Raw genomic sequence first — 20,228 nt, 5'->3', positions numbered from 1 at the left:
TACAAGGATCGGCCACAAAAACAAAACAATGACTTCATCGAGTCTCTGTTTTATAACCCCGATTAAGTATCGACACCGTAACGACGTTCTTTGATTCGTGTCGCGTCGCGTCCCGTTTCGTCCCATCTTATTCATCGCAATCACATTCACGTCGATATTGTCTCCTTCTCGATTCTATGCACCGATTAAACGTGCCTTCAACAATCAGTTCAAAAACTTCTCCTGCCTGTTCATGATGGCTAGCATGACGATCCGGCAAAAATAATCAAACGTATCGCTGTAAAAGACTTTGGACAAAAGGAGCGATACTTCGATACTTGGTACTTCCACCAATTCATCTTTGCATTATGTATCGTTCGACTTTGTCCACTGTTTCCTCTATTCTGTAAATGACTATTTAGCAACTAGTCATTTTACTCGCAATTAGATTCCTAAATGTGTGAATAAGGATATCCGGAATGTTTTGATATCTAACTTCGTTTATCTTTTCTATTCTGAACGCGTCCCGATTATGCGCTTTTATCTGACCAAGTAAATTATGCTACAATGATGGTAATTCTTCCCCACGCATTCAGCATCTTCTTCTTCGTTTCACAGCTCGTTATTCTATTTGAATTAATTGGATCTTACTTATTAATTTTGCCGCTCATCTACTGGCACCCTTCTTCTTCTTCTTCGAACAAATGACTTTTGTTTGTGCCGGAGAAAACACGCGACACAAATCATTCCTCGCGAGAAACACACTTCACTAGATCAATTCAATATGTGTTTTATCGATGCAATTATTCGGAATTTCCTCAAATTTTGCGATATGATTTATCTGAAATACTCGGAACTTACGGTTGTAGCAATCATAGGAAATGGTTAAGCATTTGATATGGAATCGAATTATCGTTTACAAACTGTCTTAGCCAATGAGCACGAGAAGCATCGTGGGATTTTACATGTTGAAAATCTTGAAAATAAACCTAACCTAGAATGAATCGTGTTCAAACTTTTTCTTCGTAAAAAGAATATAAATAAAATAAAGTGTAGATAGAAGGGAATGTGAGGCAAAAATTTTCATTAAAACGGAGTTGTACTATATGCTTAATGTGTACCGTAAACGTTACGCAATTCGTTCGATAGTTCGTCCATGTGTGTCGCCCCTGTCGATTGCGTTGTTCAGAGACGTGGGTGAAATTACAGGTTAAAAGTTTAGAAAATTCGAAATAAAGCATGGCGTTTAGTTGTAAGAAAATGATTCTCAATCCTGGTAAGTGAAGGTACAAAATTTCCTTCAGATAAACGATTCATTTCGAATTTATTTCCAATTTATTTCTAATATAACAACACAATAACGCAGTAACAGTGATTCTCCAATCTCGTAAAGATGGAAGCTACTAGAATCAAATGGAATTAAACAAAATCAAATTTTATCCTGACCTTCTTCTTTCACTAAAAGCCTTTGATGTTTCTCTTTCTTTTCTTTCTTTTTTTGTTTTAGCACTCAGAAATACTGTGAAGCAGCTGTTTTTTGTCGAACATCTTGTTAAACACGTAAGAGAATCACAATCGTCATTTTCTTCATCGTCTGTTTATTCTGTGTTTTCTGTTTATTTCGCCTTCTTTCGTATTGCACACTGAAATTGTTCATTTTTTTCAGCAATTGCATGCTCAATTACGAGCAGGATCGTATTTAGCGAATGTGATAACTCAAAGAGTTTACAGTACGAAACAAGTCTTCAATAGAAACAAGCCGCATTGTAACGTTGGTACGATCGGTCATGTGGATCATGGAAAAACAACTCTTACCGCAGCTATCACCAAAGGTATTTTCAACTCCCAACCCACCGTATTTTTTCCTTTTCTCATTCTAACTTCTTTCGTTATGTGCGTTTACAAAAACACTTTTTCTTTGTTATACTAGTTCTTTCTGAAAAGGAGTTGGCAAAAGCGAAGGCATATAGCGATATCGATAATGCCCCAGAAGAAAAAGCACGTGGTATTACCATTAATGTGGCTCACATCGAATACCAGACAGATAACCGCCATTACGGACACACCGATTGTCCAGGACATGCTGATTACATAAAGAACATGATCACTGGTACTGCACAAATGGATGGTGCTATCCTAGTTGTTGCTGCTACCGATGGTACTATGCCACAAACTAGAGAGCATCTGATTCTTGCCAAACAGATTGGTATCAATTATATTGTTGTTTTCGTCAATAAAGTAAGTTTTCTTTAGGAAAAATGCGTACAGCATTGCTTGCCCAGCAACAGATCAGAACTTTCTAAAGAATTTTTACCATGTAATTTCAAACGTTAATCAATTTACATTTGCTTTTAAAGGTTGATGCAGCGGACGAAGAAATGGTCGATTTGGTAGAAATGGAGGTAAGAGATTTGCTAACTGAAATGGGTTATGATGGAGCAAAAGTACCCATCATTAAGGGGAGTGCCCTTTCTGCGCTAAATGGTACTAATCCAACGATAGGACGCGATGCAATAATGAAGTTACTAGATGCCGTGGATTCTCATATTCCGACACCAATCAGAGAGTTAGACAAACCATTCTTATTACCGATAGAAAATGTTTATTCGGTTTCGGGTAGAGGAACGGTGGTTACCGGTAGATTGGAACGCGGGAAAATAAAGAGAGGCACAGAATGTGAACTGATCGGTTTCAATAAACTGATCAAGAGCACGATAACGGGAATAGAAATGTTTCACCAAACGCTCGAAGAAGCAGAAGCAGGAGATCAAATGGGTGCTTTGCTTAGGGGTTTGAAGAGAGAAGACATCAAACGAGGCATGATATTATGCAAACCAGGTTCGATAAAAGCTCACGATCATTTAGAGTGTCAGGTATATATGTTGACAAACGCGGAAGGAGGCAGAAAGAAACCTATCAGTAATTTAATGCACGCTCACATGTTCTGCAAAACGTGGGACGTAACGAGTCAACTTAATTTCCTAAATAAAAATATAGTTATGCCTGGTGAAGATTTCAGGTAAGTCATCTTCAAATGTTATTGCAACAAAAAAATAAACCTTATTTTCACCGCTCCTCTGTCATATGTCACATTCGACGTGTCTGTCTATCTGTTTCTAGCGTTGTACTCAAACTAATAAGACCGATGGTGTGTGAAAAGGGACACCGATTTACATTAAGAGATGGAGCAAAAACTGTAGCAACTGGAGTGATTGTCGATTTATTGCCAGATCTTCATGAAACCGAACGAATAGCAATTCTGGAAGGTAGAAAAAAAGTGAAACAACAAACAGCTGAAGCTGATAATTGAATTATTTCATGCATTTATCGCGTTTGATTGAACGAATTAGATCTAACGTGTATTAGTACCCATGCATTTTATCGATTGATCGATTCACGTATCTCAAAAGTATATGTCTCTTATAGACGTACCATTGAATAAAAAATTCTTTTATACAACATTATTTTCAAAATGAGTAATTTCTATTATCAATATTGTTTTTTCCTTTTGCTTTCCAATGTTCATTCTTTCTCGCAGATACAAATGTATTACACACGTGTATAAAAACGATTCGAGTGTCGTAATTTTAAGAAACAGTTCAATGATTTATTGAATTCAATACATCAACGGTACAAGCTATTTCGAGCGGAATAAATGAAATACGTAGTAAGAGTTATCTCGCACTCTTTGTTTCTGCTATGTTCTCTTGCCACCCATATAAGTGCTATGGTATTTCTGTACACTTTTACTCCTGTGTTTCCGCGTTATAATCGACAAACAATAAAATGAGGGAATTTGGGAAAGGAACGTTTGCAACGCTTTTTCTGTCTCCCAACGAAACGAATGTTTTTGTATAGAAAAGAAAAACACTGTTTATATAATTTAAGTTGAACAAATCATACATTCACCTTCGCTTATAAAAATAGTAAACAGTCCTCATGATCGTGGACAGGCGCAACTGACTACAAATCGTGCTTCGCTTCAATCGAAACATTATTTCAAAATACAACACTGTGCTTGGGAATTTTAGATTATTCACAAAGACCGTTTGCTGCACCATTTGTCCAATTGGTACTACGCATCCACACTTTTTCTTTCTTCGTCCATCGTCGTGTCACGTAATTTGTGTGTATTTGTATGTAGCAGCAAAGGTTATATTATCAATTGGTAAAGATGGAACTACTTCGACAGTTTTCCCAATTTGATATACACGTATGTTTCTCTGTTTCTGTGCACATGTACGTGTACGTGTGTGTGTGTGGTGTGGGCGCGCGCTTTGTAAACAGTGACTTCTAGCATTAGCGTTTCGACCGTACCGAAAGATTCTTTCTTACAGAATTAATTCTTCACCTTATTTATCATAACGAAACAGCACCACGTTTGCTCGTTCGAACGTTGGCAATTTACATGCCGTATTTCCTTATACAAAAGGTATAATAAAATTAGCAAGAAAAGTTCAACTATTTTGACGGCAATGCCTTAAAGTGGGCCGACAATCTGGTTTATCGGTAAGTTATACATCAAATACGCTAAATACATTAGTTCGCACAACATACGCGTACCCAACGCATACATAATATGTAAGTGACGGAAAAGATCGTGGAATAAGCACAACGTCGAATGTCGATTAATTTTTAAGTGACACGATACGTAAAATTTTATCGAACCGCGTTGTATCGATCAAATCGTACAAACAAACCGATGAAAGAGATACGCTATGCTTGGAACCGTGTACAATACCCACAAGAAAATTTAATATATTCACACACACGAACATTTTACGTGCGAGAAAATGGTATTCATCAATTCCTGGTATCGTTTCTTTAAGATAAAGCTCGAGAGCTGTGAAATCACAGAAATATCTCTGTCATTATTAACTGTATGATATGAAATATAAGTGTGTACGCGCAAGCATTAATTCCATTCAAGAAAGAATCTTCGATCTATTGGAGAGGCACACAAGTACATAACGTACTAAATACGCTTGTGTACGGTTTGCCCCTAATCTTATCATACACACGATGTAATAAACTAGAGATCTTCGTCATCTTCTGGTAACGCGGTCTCTTGGGCTTCCTTGAGATCTTTCTCGATTTGTTGCTGCCATTGTGGATCCATGGTAACTTCTGGTGGAAGAAGAGCTGGCATCGCGACAAATTCTAGATTTGGGTCGCCGATCAACTTACGCGCCAACCATAGGAAAGGTTTCTCAAAGTTGTAGTTGCTTTTTGCACTAATATCGTAGTACTGAAAATACAGAGAGTAATTTTTTTCGTTTTGAACATGTATCCACTGAACAGCTCAGATACGAAAGATGTGTATCAGATTAGAAGGACAAACATCATGATTTATAAGTTTAACAAAGTTTACAAAACCATAAGATGTAAGAAAGTTAAAAGTTTACAAAGGTTTGCTTACTTGAAGGTTCTTCTTCCTATGGAAAACGATGCTCTTTGCTTTTACTTTTCTATCCTTAATATCAACCTTGTTACCACAAAGTACGATAGGTATATTTTCACAAACTCGAACCAAATCTCTGTGCCAGTTGGGTACATTTTTATACGTTACTCTTGACGTAACATCAAACATAATGACAGCACATTGTCCTTGAATATAGTAACCATCTCTAAGACCACCAAACTTTTCTTGGCCAGCTGTGTCCCAAACGTTGAATCGAATGGCACCTCGATTCGTGTGAAAAATCAAAGGATGTACCTCTACGCCCAAAGTTGCGACGTATTTTTTTTCAAATTCGCCGGTTAAGTGCCGTTTGACAAATGTCGTTTTTCCAGTACCACCATCGCCAACTAATACGCATTTGAAAGTAGGTATATCAGCTTCTTGTGCCATTTTAGTATCGACGATTTATCCGATAACTGGAGTGACAGACAGAAACCTGGAAAAGCAAAAATGACGCTCGAAATGTGGAGAAGCGATTAACGAAGTATAGATGTTGAATACATAGGATAAGTGGTGAAAGTGAACGTGGTGGTGTAGAAAAGCCGGTTGCAATAATCATACATGTATTTCGAAGCTGTTGGAAGCGGCTAGGTATCAAATCGCGCGTATCACGCATTAAAAACGTGATCGATATGATCGCGACTGTTTGAATAGAACGTGAAATAATTGGAAAATAATGGGCAATGTTGATTAGTACGCAAACGGACGTATGAGAATGTTAGTTTATCATATTTTCGATGTTAAGAAAGGATGCCGGTTGGTGAATGTGTCCCGCGCTCTCAGTCAAGGGAACGTACAGATTCACCACGTTCCGCTAAAAGAATGGCGCCTCCCGTATGTAACACAAGCTTTCGCATTAATCTTACCACACGGTTACACGGAATTTTATCAAAATTGCAAACGATCGGACTAACTGACGATTAATTTATAACGAGTCTGTGAAAATTCGAGAATATAGGTACGAAATTTCCCGGCAAGCAACGTGTACGTGAAAATGACCGATAAAACTTACCCTGCAGCACAGACGTTACGGCTCACAATGGCGTTCCTTCGACTCGACGATAGGGGTCCGCATTTTCGTCATTCGTTAAACAAAATGTGATTGAATTTAAAAGAAGTATTGAATCGGTGGTGTATGAAAAAATTAAATTGGAATATTTTTAAAATGAAATGATTAAAATAATGCAGGTATGGGTGTTTTTCTTTTTTTTTTTTCAGAAAAATTCTACTAAGAACATAACGCGATTCAGCGACATCTATTTTATGCGCGCTACATCGAGCCGGTATCGAAGAATTTTAGTTTTTAACGGGGGAATTAGATTCTGTACGTATTGTACGTGGAACGATGTATTGGCGCAGGAGGGCGCGTTAAGTCCGATACATGATAGGCGGTAACTATTAAATTTAACGTATGTACATACTTTCAAGGTTGTTGTTTGTTTCTCATTCTTTCTTCTCCTTCGTTTGTCATTATTTCTTTCTCTCGTTTCATGAAACTAATCCGAAACTCCTTAAGTTATTTTGAAACGTGTTATTACATATTCTTTTTCGATTCAGCTGACGAAATACGAAATTAGAGATAATTTTCGAAGTAATGATGTACTAGATGAAAAGGTCGATTCGAAGGAAACGTTTAAATATTATATTGGAATACGTCAGGATTTTTACTCAATCGGGAAAATATGGGCGAATGAAAATTTGTTTGATACAAGTGGATTGGTGGGTGGTTTTAGGCGTGATAGAGGGGGCGACATATCGTTAAGGTGGGGCTACGGTGAAGTCTAGGTTCGGTCCTGAGTATAGTTGACGTCAGCGACGCATGCGTAACAGAACGGACGGCACTGCAGAAGCAAGCGAGTTCATGAGTGTATCGATTTTATGATCGTGTCTCTCGCCGCTTGTGCGTCCGTTTCCTTTAGTTTTTAGTGGTCGTGCTCATAGTACATGGATAAAATCGTGAATGGGATTAGTTGCTAGTCTCTTCACTTCGTACACCCGCTGATTCGCAACACTTCGACACCCTCGCCATGACCAAGGATAGATTAGCAGCCCTCGTTGCGGTGAGTTTTCAACAGCTACATAAATTTTTCGAAAACGAGCCGCTTCACTGAACGGTGAATTTATTCGTTAACTTTCTCTTTCTCTCACCCCCTCTCTCTCCCTCTTTCTCGCTCTTCCTCTCTCTTTTTCCTTTATCTTCTTAATTCACGCGCGTTTTCTCTCTCTCTCTATCTATCTATCTATCTATCTATCTATCTATCTATCTATCTATCTATCTATCTATCTATCTATCTATCTATCTATCTATCTATGTATCTATCTATCTATCTATCTATCTATCTATCTATCTATCTATCTATCTATCTATCTATCTATCACTCTTTCTCTCTCTAATGAATCTCAATTCATGCGTGCTCGTGTTTGCAATTTCGTTACTTTGTTCCTGTGTTGTTCGCATTTTCGTAACGTTCGATGAAACGATGATGTTTTTGCTTGATACGTATACGTGTAAGAGCTCGTCGTTGTTTCGTTAGACGAGGTCAATTTCTTCTCCTCGAAATACCAATCGCTGAACGAATCGATGTTCGTTCAGATCTGGTTTACGAAGAAAGAGGAAAGAAGGCGTTTCCGAGATGTCTGCTTGCCTGTCAACCATCGAGTAGTTGAACAGAGGAAAAGAGCGAATGAGCGACGGAAAGAGAGAGGGGGAGAGAGAGAGACTGAGAGAGAGAGAGAGAGATGTCTCCTGTGACTGACAGGTGTTTGCCAATATGTATACGTTTTTCGTCATCGGTTATTTCGTAACGATGACAGAGTTTGTGATGCCGGCACAAGTCATACAAGCGGATGAAAGATTTACTCTTTTACACGTAGTTGAAGAGCATTGTGATACAATGTTCGGAGTATTGACGGGTATTTTTATAGTTTGATTGGGAGGTGACCGATCGTACGTCGGAATAGAGTCGGTGTCGATGACTCAGAGGCGGCGACCAACACTTGGGAGAATCGTGTATCGGGGCGTATCTGAGCACACGCATTCATACATCCGGCAAATCTTTTTTTCTCTTTGTTCTCGTCCCGTTTTCAGGACTGAATTTGGGAGTAATGCTGTTAATTTTCTTATAGAAAAACGCACATTCTGTACTATGGTAAACAACAACTGTCGTCGGAGGAAAATCTCTCTTTTTCTGAAATTTATGTCGATCACGTGCTATATTTGACGTTGTTCGAAGGATGGCAAAGAATCGGCGGTAAAATAATTTCGTTCTATCGTGAGCGGAAATTCATTTAGCGCGTATCATCTATGTTGGATTAATTTCTAATCGAGTTCTTCTAATTTTCTGGGGTAGCGCAAAAGAAGCCAAACAATGAGTTAGAGTTAGAATCGATTTTTCGACATTTGTGTATATCATGGTCTGTTTGACTTGTAACTTAAAATTAGTAAGGCGATGTAACGCGTAGGAAAACGAGTAAAGGGGACGTGCGTTCGATTTATGTTGCGTCGTTGAAACGTTGAAAGGATGAAAGCCGTAAAATCGTTTTCGTTTGGTCTAGTATGGAAAAAGAGAAAGTTTACGGTTTTTAGAAGGAACCTCGATATTCGCGTATATATAGCTTAAGTGCTCCCGAGAGAACGAAGAGATGAAAGGAGAACAAGAAACGAAATCGATATACAGTCTCGCGCTAAATTTTGCTTAGTCGGCACTTGGCTAGGCAGATAAGTTAAGGAGGTAGGAACAAAGGGCTAATAAAGGGGGGGGGGGGTGAAAATGGTACATTAGCCCAAATATAGATGTATTTGCATAAAGAGCGAATTAAAGTAGCACAGGTAGAAGCGGGTTAAAGTCGACGGCGGCGCAACCAGTGCGAGCTCGATTCGTATTTGGAACGCGTTTGTCGCGGGCGCGACTTCGAAACTATCAGAGCTGTCGGTTGGGGTGAGAAACGTGCAAATATCGATCGTAACGAGCCAACGATAATACCGGATTCTCGATACTCGTTTGCCGGCAAAAAGGTATCGTGTGCCCGACGGAATGCTCGACGCGTGTATACGAGAGCGTTTATTAATTGGAGGCTCGAGTATAGAGAGCAAGTATCGATTCGGCGAATATAGAATTGCGCGTGGTGCCGCTATAACCGTTTTGGTTCTTACCCCTTTCTCAATGATGTCGATTCGACAATACTTTCGTTAATGGTATTTGTCAACGAGAGTAATCTCCTCGGAGAGAGAACACCTCACGGTCGGTCGCCACCTCCGAAGGAAGTCACGACACGAGTTTCTCAAACGGATAGTTAGCTTGTGTCTCTTCTGTACGGAACAGAAGTGGTGAAAGCGAGAAAAATGTTGGAAAAAGGGTAGATAGAAATTTGTATCGATTGTTGGTTCGTTCTGCTGGATTCATTTCGGTAACGAAAATGCATTGAACTGTTTCAGGCCCAGTCGGACGACGATGATGTGGCGGACGATGTGTCCGTCAATGTCGGCGCGCCCGATGATTATATGACCGAGTTTTTCGCGGAGGTGAGTATCGAGAAACAACCTGTATGCTTCGCTTCAAGCTGATTCTTTTCTCTTGGAGCAATATGGTTTCCCTTGCGCGATTCTCTTGCTTATGGATACGGGCGGTATTGGATCTCTTGTTTTTCTCGAATTTTCCTGGTTTCCGACACCGAGGAATGGATACATGGGCGTGCACAACGAATCAATGGTATAACTGACGGGAACCGGGTAAAAACGGGCGGACGCATTCCTCTTCCGCTCTGCGACTACCACGAAATCGAAAGCTGACTCGCGTGCACGTGGGACAATGCGCGTATAAATTTACCGAAGGCCCCCGTAGTAACGTAATAACGAGAGTTGAAACAGTTTTTTCATTTCTATTAGGGGAATTTGAAAGGGCGTTCATCCCTTTTAGTAAGCGAGCAATTGACAAGAAATGACGACGGCGTTGATGTCGAAATGCAGGAAAATTTCTGTTGGGACAGGTTCGTCTCGATATTGGAAAATTAGGTCGAGACGACTCCGAACCGAACCGAACTACGTCGTGTCTTTTATAGAGAAACTGTTTTAAATATAACCGTTATCCGATTCATGATCGTTGAATGATACGCGGTTGATACAAGGCTCGATTCGGAATGAGGGTGATGATGATGATGATGGGTTGTTCGGGAAATGAGAGGATCGGGTAAACAATCAAAATTGGAGGCGACACATGAAGCCTCACACACGTGCGCGCGCATACGATTCAAAGCAGGCAGGAAGTTTTACCGCGAATGGTGTGTATCGTTGACATTTGCGTTCGATGCAATTTGCGTGGGCTCGCTTCGAAACGTCGTTCGCTTGTTTTCGTATCCGACTTTTCCGTATTGGTTTGCGTGGGAAGAGACCACTTCGACAAAGGTGAAACGTTTCGCAGTTCGTTGTCGTAGAATCGATAGACGATCCTTTGGTCGCCTTTTAATATCTGGAACATGAGATTCCCGTTACCTTTACCCCCTTCTTTTATGTTTTGCTGCTTTTCTTATGCTTTATGATTTTCGTATGTCAACGAGAAAACGGAGCAAAAAAGGGTTAAGAAATTGTCCTTTCCTTTTTTTCTCCTTTTTGTTCGTCTCTACAATTTTTCTCGATGCGACTGCAAAACCGACGACGTATGGTTTAATGCCTTGTCATTTTTGCATAGGTGGAAGAGATCCGCGCGATGATAGACAAGATCCAGAAGAACGTGGAAGATGTGAAGAAATTGCACAGTACCATCTTGTCGGCACCACAAACCGATGAAAGTGAGTTTCGACGATTCCCTTACACTCGTAAACGTTTCGCGGATTGGTTCTTTTATAGCTTTCACGTAGAGGCACTACATCGCGCTACAGGTGTAGGCAGAGTTTCACGAGCGTATCCCTCTGGAGCGTTTTACCGGTCGATCAATTGGCAGACATTCAAGAAAAAAAGGTAGAACAGTGTAGGGGAGATAGTAATCGGTGTCGTCCTCGTTGCCGTTGTAGTTGCTAATTAGTATTGGATTATCCTTTCCCTGTTACAACTCCTCGCGACAATGCGCAATGCACATTTCGATGCGAATATTTAGTCTTCTTAACCCTTCCGGTACGGCAGTACTGGCCGTGCGTACGCTGCTGCAATACGAGGCACTCAAGACGCGAGAATACACTTTAGCAACAGAGCGTAACATTATTTCTTTCGTTATTTTCACAGTTCTTAAGACAATTCCATCAAAATAATTCGGTAAAAGTAAATCAGTTACTTTGGAAATATCAAACCATGCTATGCTTGAAATTTTGATGGGTGACTATAGTCTCACCGGTAGGATATAGCGAACGCTCGACGATGGGTGGCTATAGTTATCGGTGGTAACAAAAGGGATTAAACTCCTTGAGTCCATTCGATTCCTCCTGTGCATTGCACGCACGATCTATCCAGTGAAATGAAACGACATAGGATTTCCTTTGTTGCTCGAGGGTAAATCTAGATTGGGAAAGTAGAGATTTGTTTTCTGCTGAAACGATCCTTTCCACGCACGTGGCAGGGTAGAGAGAATCTTTTCGATTACCGTGCACACGGTTATTTGTTTCGGTGCCGTGTGATAATTCGTTCCAATATCCAGGCGTTAGACTTTTTCTCCTTCATCCGGTTGCCCTCTTGTTTTGTATAACCCGGTCAACTTGCCGGCTTTACAATTATGCGTTAAGGGTCGAAGCTCTTGGGAAATAGCATGGAGAAGGTTAATGTTACATCGGGAGTAGAATTGTTCCGTTTCGCAAAGAAGACGACCGTAACGCTGCAAGATCTTTGTAATTGTTTTCGTCATCGCGAAACGACAAGAAGCTCGCGACAGACGACGCGATCGATGCACCGCAGTCACATACGTACTTTTGCGTCTGGCTTTGGCTGATTTGCAAGTAGTGCTAAAGTGAAAAGATCGATCGAGCTCATTTTCTACTTATCCAAACCAACCGATACTTCCAGCCTCTTGGAAAAACTCTGATCTTACCTATCACTCTTTCAGTTTTCGAGCAACGCTTCTTCTGATCTCTTGGAGCAACGAATCTTGTTCGTATTGGTTTTCAGCTACTCTCTTTGCTTGATAAACTGGTATTTATCACCACCTAAAATGAGCAGCCACGTGATAATGACGGTTATGTGTCGCTCGTATTCGGGTAGCATTGAATATGAGAGCGGAACGAGTCGCGTATCGAAGGGCGAATCTTGGGTGGTAAGTGCTCGCCTATCTTAAGGAAACGGATTTGGTCGAATAAATACACGTAGGTCGGTAGGAAGATTCGCTATGTCGATACGTACTGATAGCGCTGGTTGGATCCGGAAGTCACTTGGAAACGCGATAGTTGAAGACTCATTCGATCTTTGAATCGATTCGCTGTAGAAGAGATGGAAAATAAGAATGAAAGGAAGGAAGGAAGGAAGGAGGAAGAAGAAGGAAATTTTTCTGGGGCGCAAAACGCGCTGGCGATTGGATCGAATTCAAGCGTCCTGTATCTCCCGGGCGTGCCGAGTTCTCGAGAGGCTTTAGAAGTAGGTCTGGCACGTTTCCACCCTGTATTAACCCAATTCCATCGAGCACCCTCGACGCAGGAGAATGCGCGCACCCTCGCCCGTCACCCGGCGCCCAACGTCGATGGAAACGCGTGCACGCGCCCACGAGGCCAACGGACTATCTCGATCGAATTTCACCGAACCAGATTTCTTAAATCTTGCTTGAATCTCCTTCTTTATCGATACGATCCTTGACTTGATACGGATCGACGCGGAGCCCGACGATTATTTTGTTCTATGAAATTGATCGCGGAGCTCTGTCGGCGAATCGAAAACACACATACATGCACAGAGGTTAGAAAGTAGGGTTGAAAGGGTGAGCTATTCGATGTTAACGGGGTCAGATGAAGAAGACTGTGCCGATGACAGCAGGAAACGTCGTTCAACTAGAATTGAGTGTCCCATTTTTCCTTTTCTCGCGACGACGAATCACATGATATACGATCGCATCGAAGCCTCGTTTAACCAAACCTTCCTAATTAAGCCCGAATTTCTACGAGCGATGAGCACCGAGAACTTTTCGAAAATGACCAAAGCCAAAACTCCCTCTATGTTGGTCGGTTTGTACGAACTTGTAAGTTCGTCGAATGCTGTGGGTCCAAACAAAGGCACCACAGAGCGAACCGTTACATTTCTCTTTTTGCGTTACAGAGGTCAAAATGGATTTGGAAGACCTGATGTCCGACATCAAGAAAACGGCCAACAAAGTCAGAGCCAAGTTGAAGGGTAAGTAAGAGAAAAGAAGAGCGAAACTTGTTCGAAAAACAGATTTCGAAAGTGCGAGAATGAAGAGGGTAATGAAGAGGGGACGAAACGTCGGTGCAGCTATAAACTTTGACGTTACGTTTTCGGTGTTCAGTGATAGAGCAAAATATCGAGCAAGAGGAACACACGAACAAATCGTCGGCGGATTTGAGGATACGCAAGACACAGCACTCGACGCTTTCGAGGAAGTTCGTCGAGGTGATGACGGAGTACAATCGAACGCAAACCGATTACAGAGAACGGTGTAAGGGAAGGATACAGCGACAGTTGGAAATCAGTAAGTGGAAATGATTGTGTGAATTTGTTTTTCGAGGTATATGTAGTCGGGGCCACGATATATGTAGCGAGGTTATAAATTAAACTCTCAAGAATCGGCACCGGTTGATGTTGCGGCACTCAGGGCCATGCGTTGTAGTCTGTTCAAGGACGGAAGAAACGCAAGAACTACGGAAAAACTAAAATATTAACAAATTAAGGTTTTTCTCACTGGGGGAAGACACTTTTGGCGGTACAGTTACAGGTAAAGGTCTTATTGAGGTTTTTAATGTCTTAATTTACCTGCTCGTGTTATATACAGATAGAAAATGCAAAAAGGTTGTGTAGCCTGCGGACATAGAAAGTAATTACAAATATTTTAAATAGTAATTAACCCTTTCGCGGAGAAGACGCCTGTGACCGTCGTTTTGTCGATCGTCTATTGGGACAAGACGGTCACAGCCGTCGATTTTCCATATAATAGTAAGATGTCTGTGACCGCTTGAATACACACAATATGTATCTTACGATTTTCGGCGAGAGCCTGTTGCATCGCAGCTGCTTCCGTTTTTGACCTTGTTGTTGTCATTTTGAGTATTTCGGACGGTTTTTAATTCACTGATTGTTATACAGGGTGTTTGGTAGGTCGATAGAAAGTTTGCAAGGGGTGAAAGAGGAGGTCATTTGGAACATATTTAGCTATATATACCTTTATACAAGGTGTCATGGTATTTGAGATATTGGCCACTTTCTTAATTTTGCTTATTACCGGACATTTCCGAAGTAAACGATTATAGAAAGTTTATTATGGTCATTATAAACTCCAACTTTATATTTTTTCTTATCTTCAGAACATGTTTCGTCTAAATCACACAATAAAATTTTTCTAAATATGATTTTAAACATTTGGTAAGCGAATGAAGTTGCCTGTATACTGTGTCTTGTAATTAAAGTAAGTTTTTAATCGCTCTTTTCTCAAAAACAACGTGTTCCTATGGAATTAAAATTTTTGTAAAAACTTCTTTGTTTTGTCCTGCTTCTAATGGTATGTGACACTTTAACCATCTTCTGCAAATTATTTGTACCTGAGCAATAGATGTACCCAGCGGTACGCTGCGATCGCCTTCCTACCTTTTTTAGAGGGGCTATTCTCTATTTATGGCAATATGTGATTAGTCGATTGTTGGAAATCGCTATCTCCCACTCAACAGTTTTCCACTTCCTTAGTTATTAGTTTCTTTCTTTGTCGCCCTTGGACCAACGATGTCGAGAAAACAGTTGAGCGTTTATGCTGACTGTTCTGTACAAAGTCGTTACTGTTTAGTTGAGCAGAGGCTGTGGATGCATTTTTACGTCTTTTATGTGTTTTAGTATTTTTGTTTCTGTAAAAGTTTTGTACTACTAATACCACTTATACCGTTATACTTTTATTTTAGTTATTGAATACAACTGTATTGTTATTTCACATTTTTATCATGACGACATTTTCGAATGCTGAATACGCAGACATACTTTTTATGTATGGAAAAGCCAACGGTAATGCATCTGGTGCTAGAAGATTATACCAAGAACGTTTTCCACAAAGAAGAGTGCCCAACGTCCAGGTATTTATCAATACATATCGACGCATACATGAAACTGGAAGTGTACATCACCAAGAACCTGGAGTAACTTATACAACATATGCTGCTGATGTTGATGAACAAATTTTGGAGGCATTTGAGGCTGATCCTACCACCAGCATTAGGACTATTGCACATAGATTTAATGTGTCCATATGGAAAGTCTGGTCGGTTCTCAACGCCGAGGGAAAACATCCTTTTCGTTACACATCAGTGCAAGCTCTGGAAGAAGGTGATCCACAGCGAAGAACGCTTTTTTGTCGGTTTTTATTGAATGCTGACATGGAAGATCGACTGTTTCTTCGAAGCATTGTGTGGACTGATGAATCGAAATTTTCTCACGAAGGTATCACCAATTTTCACAATTTACACTATTGGTCTGATGCAGCTGAGAACCCCCATGTAAAAAGGCAAACATCGTTTCAACGAAAATTTAGTGTAAATGTGTGGGCAGGTGTGATTGGAAAAACATTAATAGGCCCATACTATCTACCAGACAATTTAAACGGGGACAATTATTTGGTATTTTTAAAGAATGTTATGCCAGACATCTTAGACGAAGTGCCATTGAATGTAAGGAATCAAATAATATTTCAAAATGATGGTTGCCCTGCTCATCAACGTCTGACTGTGAGGAATTTCTTAAATGAGCAGTTTCCTAACCGTTGGATTGGAAGAAGCGGACCCATACTATGGCCACCTAGGTCCCCGGATTTAACTCCAGTAGACTATTATGTTTGGGGATGTATGAAAGATTTAGTTTACGCGGAGGAAATTAGAGACAAAAATCATCTTATTAGAAAAATTGAAGAAGCTGCTACAAAAATGAAGCAAGAAATGAAACTAGGCATTACTACCAGTGAAATCCGAAGACGAGCACGTTTCTGTATAAGGCACAACGGTTCACATTTTGAACATCAAAGATAGCTCTTCTTCAGACTTTTATTTTTGTTGTAATTCTGCTTTCGTTATAAAAAGCGTAAACAATCTTATTTTATAGAGCTGTTAAATAAATAAAAGTTAACGATATACATTTACAGTAATAACTATTTAATCTACCCTCTCTAAAATAGGTAGGAAGGCGATCGCAGCGTACCGCTGGGTACATCTATTGCTCAGGTACAAATAATTTGCAGAAGATGGTTAAAGTGTCACATACCATTAGAAGCAGGACAAAACAAAGAAGTTTTTACAAAAATTTTAATTCCATAGGAACACGTTGTTTTTGAGAAAAGAGCGATTAAAAACTTACTTTAATTACAAGACACAGTATACAGGCAACTTCATTCGCTTACCAAATGTTTAAAATCATATTTAGAAAAATTTTATTGTGTGATTTAGACGAAACATGTTCTGAAGATAAGAAAAAATATAAAGTTGGAGTTTATAATGACCATAATAAACTTTCTATAATCGTTTACTTCGGAAATGTCCGGTAATAAGCAAAATTAAGAAAGTGGCCAATATCTCAAATACCATGACACCTTGTATAAAGGTATATATAGCTAAATATGTTCCAAATGACCTCCTCTTTCACCCCTTGCAAACTTTCTATCGACCTACCAAACACCCTGTATATGAAAATGAGACAGATGAAGAAGAAATATTTGGTATAACCGAAGCTTCAAGTGACAGTAATGAAAGTTATTATCCTGATAGCATTGAAAGGAGTGCAGAAGAAGTATCAGAAATAGAAATTACCAGGGATATTTTTGTTACAACGAACGTCGCTAATTTTAATTTTAATGTGAATTTATCAGGAGTGAAAATTGATTTTTCGGAAGATATGATACCTGTTGATGTTTTTAAAACGCTTTGAAACGAGGATGTCATGAATTTGATTTTAAATTCCTCTAACAGTAATGGGAACATACTTGTGACACAGGATTTACCCTCTCCAAAATATAGTAGAAAAAATCGTTGGAAAATCCTCGATGCTACAGAATTGTGGAAATTTTTGGGTCTTTGTCTTTTGCAAGGACAAGTGAAATTTCCTTCAATAAGACGAATGTTTTCTTATGACCCACTCTATTATCATCCTGTTTTTTCTGCAACAATGTCGAGAAGGCGATTCGAACAAAGGGTATAGCAGGATAAAATGGTCAAAAGTGCCCTTGAACCGATTTTACCTGGCAATGCACCATTCGATAACTTACCGAAAGAAAACATCGTACACCAACCGGGAGGGTAGTCACAGGGTAAATTCGAATTATCGGTTTTTACCACATTTTTCCTATTTAACGGTATGCAAATATTCTAAGAAAATTCTAGAATATTGTAGACATGGTTGTTTATGGTTGTAATTTTTTTCAGATTTTTTCGTTGCAAATCCTAAGTGCAAAAAATCAAAAACGCAAAAAAATGTCGAAAAATGCAGATTTCGGGTTGAAGTTTTCGAGCGACTAGATTTTTACTTTTACAGTAGGTAGATATTAGTATGTCTATTGTCCTCAATTTTTTTTCAGATTTTTCGAAAGGGTGCGCCGTAGTTAAAAAAAATAAAAAACCGACATTTTCGAGATATTTCGCACAAAAACCTGATGAATACTTTTAATTTTTGCATTTCCTCGATACAGTTAGTGTATTGTGTGATTTTTAATGTCTGTGCATTCGACAGAGTAATGTACGAATTAAGAGAATTAAGTTAATTTAATTAATTGAAAGTGTATACGCACCTTATCTTCTAAAGTATTAGTTTCTAAAGTATTATTACTCAACGTCGTCGCTAGCGTTACGGTTAAGGCATCTAACTGCGGAACCGCTGGAAACTTTTTGTCGTAGGTTCACGCCCCATAAAGGTCCAATTTTTTTTTCGTGAAATAAATTTTTTTTTTAATTACTATTTACGTGACAATAAACGATATTCACATAAAAATGTTTCAAAAATATGTTAAAAATAGTTTATCACAAAGTGAACATAAAAGTAATTTTGGAGCGTCATCGGTTTTCTGGCCATGTATTGTTCTAGCTACGGATAGTTTCTAATATTTTGTCAATGGAATAGATGTGTTATTGGTTTATGATAGATATGGAAAAAAATATATACTTTACTTTAAATCCGTTCATCCACGACATAGTTGGGTGCATGCGTACTCGAAGAAAATTTAAAGTCGATTTTCTCGAAAACGAAGCCTGGAATGAAAAGAATTTATTCCATATTTTCGACTTATTTTCTCGTGTAGAATCACCCCCTCCATGGTTGTACCATCAATACTGGGACACCCCGTATTTTATTATACCAATATTATTTTACAATGTACTATTAAAAATTATATAAAAATGTTATAAATTTGATGAAAACTCTAATATTTTGTGTGGCCTCCTTTTGCCTTAATGGTAGCGTTGATTCTTCCGGTACAACTTTCGTATAATTTTTTAATGATTTGAATTGGAATTTTTTGCCATTCTGTTCGTAATATCTCAAACAGTTCATCTGCATTTTTTGGTTCACTTTTTCTTCGTGCTCTGTCCAAATAATCTCAAACATGTTCGATGATGTTTAAATCAGGACTGAGGTGGCCAGTTCATAACTTTAAATGTTTCACTGTCCTCTAAATCTTTCAAATAATTTTTTACAATTCGGGCGGTATGCTTGGGGTCATTATCATGTTGGAAGATAAATTTGTTAGAAATTAGTCGTTGCCCAGACGATACTCTGCATGCTGCTGCAGATTCTGTAAGTATTGTGCAGCTGTCATTTTTCCATCAATCCGGACCAAATCTCCTACTCCATATGCAGAAATACAGCCCCAAACCATTACCGACTCTCCGCCATGTTTTACTGTAGGTTTTAAACATTCTTCCAGGTAAGCTTCTCCTTTTCGTCTCCGTACATACTGACGCCTTTTGTTACCAAAAATTTCGAACTTTGACTCATCACTCCATAAGACTGTTTCCCAATCTTCTATTTGCCAATTCTTGCGTTCCTGAGCATATTGCAGTATTTTCTGCTTGCTTCCTTTTCGAAACAACGGTTTTTTAATTGCAACACATCCTCTTAGTCCGGATTTCAGAAGAGTTCGACGAACTGTTGAGGCATCAACCGATACTCCTGTATCTTACTGCAAATCTTCTGCCAGTTTTACTGAAAATCTTGTCCGATTATGTAATGATTGCAGTCTTAAAAATTTTTCATGACTTTCCTTTATCTTTTTAGGCCTTCCACATCGTTTCTTGTCCTCGACAGATCCAGTTTGATTGAATATTTTTATGGTGTTTTGAATTGCCGTCCTCGAATATTTACATTTTTTGGCAATTTCTCTTTGACTAAGCCCTTCCTAGTAAGAAATAATGATGCGATGTCTATCTGCTGTTGATATTTTTGCCATTGCACTTGTTATAATCCAATATTTTATGAGCTTTATGAATAATGTTGTATCACACGTACACACCACACGTAAAGTACTAAATGTCAATAATTGTTTGGATTGGAAATCGTAGAAAGATGTTTGCGAGTCGAAAGTTGGAATAGAAATGAAATATCAGTAATGAAAATGTTTGCAGTCAGTATTTTTACCTGAAACGGTTGAAGAAGCGATTCCGGCTACACGTCATAAAAAGCAATAAATCCCTTCCT

General features: G+C 39.2%; 3 protein-coding genes across 5 annotated transcripts in view; 2 read left to right on the top strand and 1 right to left on the bottom strand.

The window, feature by feature from the left end:
* Window positions 1-1,178: 1,178 nt before the first annotated feature.
* LOC108574908 (elongation factor Tu, mitochondrial-like) lies at window positions 1,179-3,350 on the top strand. The gene is made up of 6 exons (XM_017937575.1): window positions 1,179-1,255; window positions 1,487-1,539; window positions 1,646-1,811; window positions 1,910-2,217; window positions 2,337-2,998; window positions 3,100-3,350. Exons 1-6 carry the CDS (start codon window positions 1,219-1,221, stop codon window positions 3,287-3,289), a joined length of 1,416 nt encoding a protein of 471 aa, XP_017793064.1. The 5' UTR covers window positions 1,179-1,218; the 3' UTR covers window positions 3,290-3,350.
* Window positions 3,351-3,495: 145 nt separating this feature from the next.
* Window positions 3,496-6,488, bottom strand: LOC108574893 (GTP-binding nuclear protein Ran). The gene is made up of 3 exons (XM_017937549.1): window positions 6,453-6,488; window positions 5,399-5,876; window positions 3,496-5,227 (listed from the first exon to the last, which is right to left on the bottom strand). The coding sequence occupies exons 2-3, from the start codon at window positions 5,828-5,830 to the stop codon at window positions 5,012-5,014; spliced, it is 648 nt and encodes a 215-aa protein (XP_017793038.1). The 5' UTR covers window positions 5,831-5,876; window positions 6,453-6,488; the 3' UTR covers window positions 3,496-5,011.
* Window positions 6,489-7,248: 760 nt separating this feature from the next.
* The window catches only part of LOC108574960 (syntaxin-1A), a 39,426-nt gene continuing 26,446 nt past the window's right edge, over window positions 7,249-20,228 (top strand). For all 3 annotated transcript variants that reach the window (XM_017937636.1, XM_017937638.1, XM_017937635.1), the window contains exons 1-5: window positions 7,249-7,500; window positions 9,876-9,962; window positions 11,125-11,224; window positions 13,662-13,736; window positions 13,870-14,052. In XM_017937636.1, the coding sequence (XP_017793125.1) occupies window positions 7,468-7,500; window positions 9,876-9,962; window positions 11,125-11,224; window positions 13,662-13,736; window positions 13,870-14,052 (478 nt within the window). In that variant the 5' untranslated portion in view covers window positions 7,249-7,467. The remainder of the gene's footprint in view (window positions 7,501-9,875; window positions 9,963-11,124; window positions 11,225-13,661; window positions 13,737-13,869; window positions 14,053-20,228) is intronic.

Source organism: Habropoda laboriosa, unplaced genomic scaffold (assembly GCF_001263275.1).
Source record: "Habropoda laboriosa isolate 0110345459 unplaced genomic scaffold, ASM126327v1 scaffold210, whole genome shotgun sequence".
In the NCBI taxonomy this organism is placed as follows: domain Eukaryota; kingdom Metazoa; phylum Arthropoda; class Insecta; order Hymenoptera; family Apidae; genus Habropoda; species Habropoda laboriosa.
Note: the sequence above shows the minus strand (reverse complement) of the source record. Positions and strands in the feature narration are given on the sequence as shown.

Excerpts from the sequence above, each read along its gene's own strand:
- LOC108574908 (XM_017937575.1), top strand. The coding sequence starts at position 1,219 with ATGGCGTTTAGTTGTAAGAAAATGATTCTCAATCCTG. Across the intron at positions 2,218-2,336 it reads TTGTTGTTTTCGTCAATAAA|GTTGATGCAGCGGACGAAGA; the intron begins GTAAGTTTTCTT and ends TTGCTTTTAAAG. Across the intron at positions 2,999-3,099 it reads ATGCCTGGTGAAGATTTCAG|CGTTGTACTCAAACTAATAA; the intron begins GTAAGTCATCTT and ends ATCTGTTTCTAG.
- LOC108574893 (XM_017937549.1), bottom strand. The coding sequence starts at position 5,830 with ATGGCACAAGAAGCTGATATACCTACTTTCAAATGCGTATTAGTTGGC. Across the intron at positions 5,228-5,398 it reads ATAGGAAGAAGAACCTTCAA|TACTACGATATTAGTGCAAA; the intron begins GTAAGCAAACCT and ends CTGTATTTTCAG.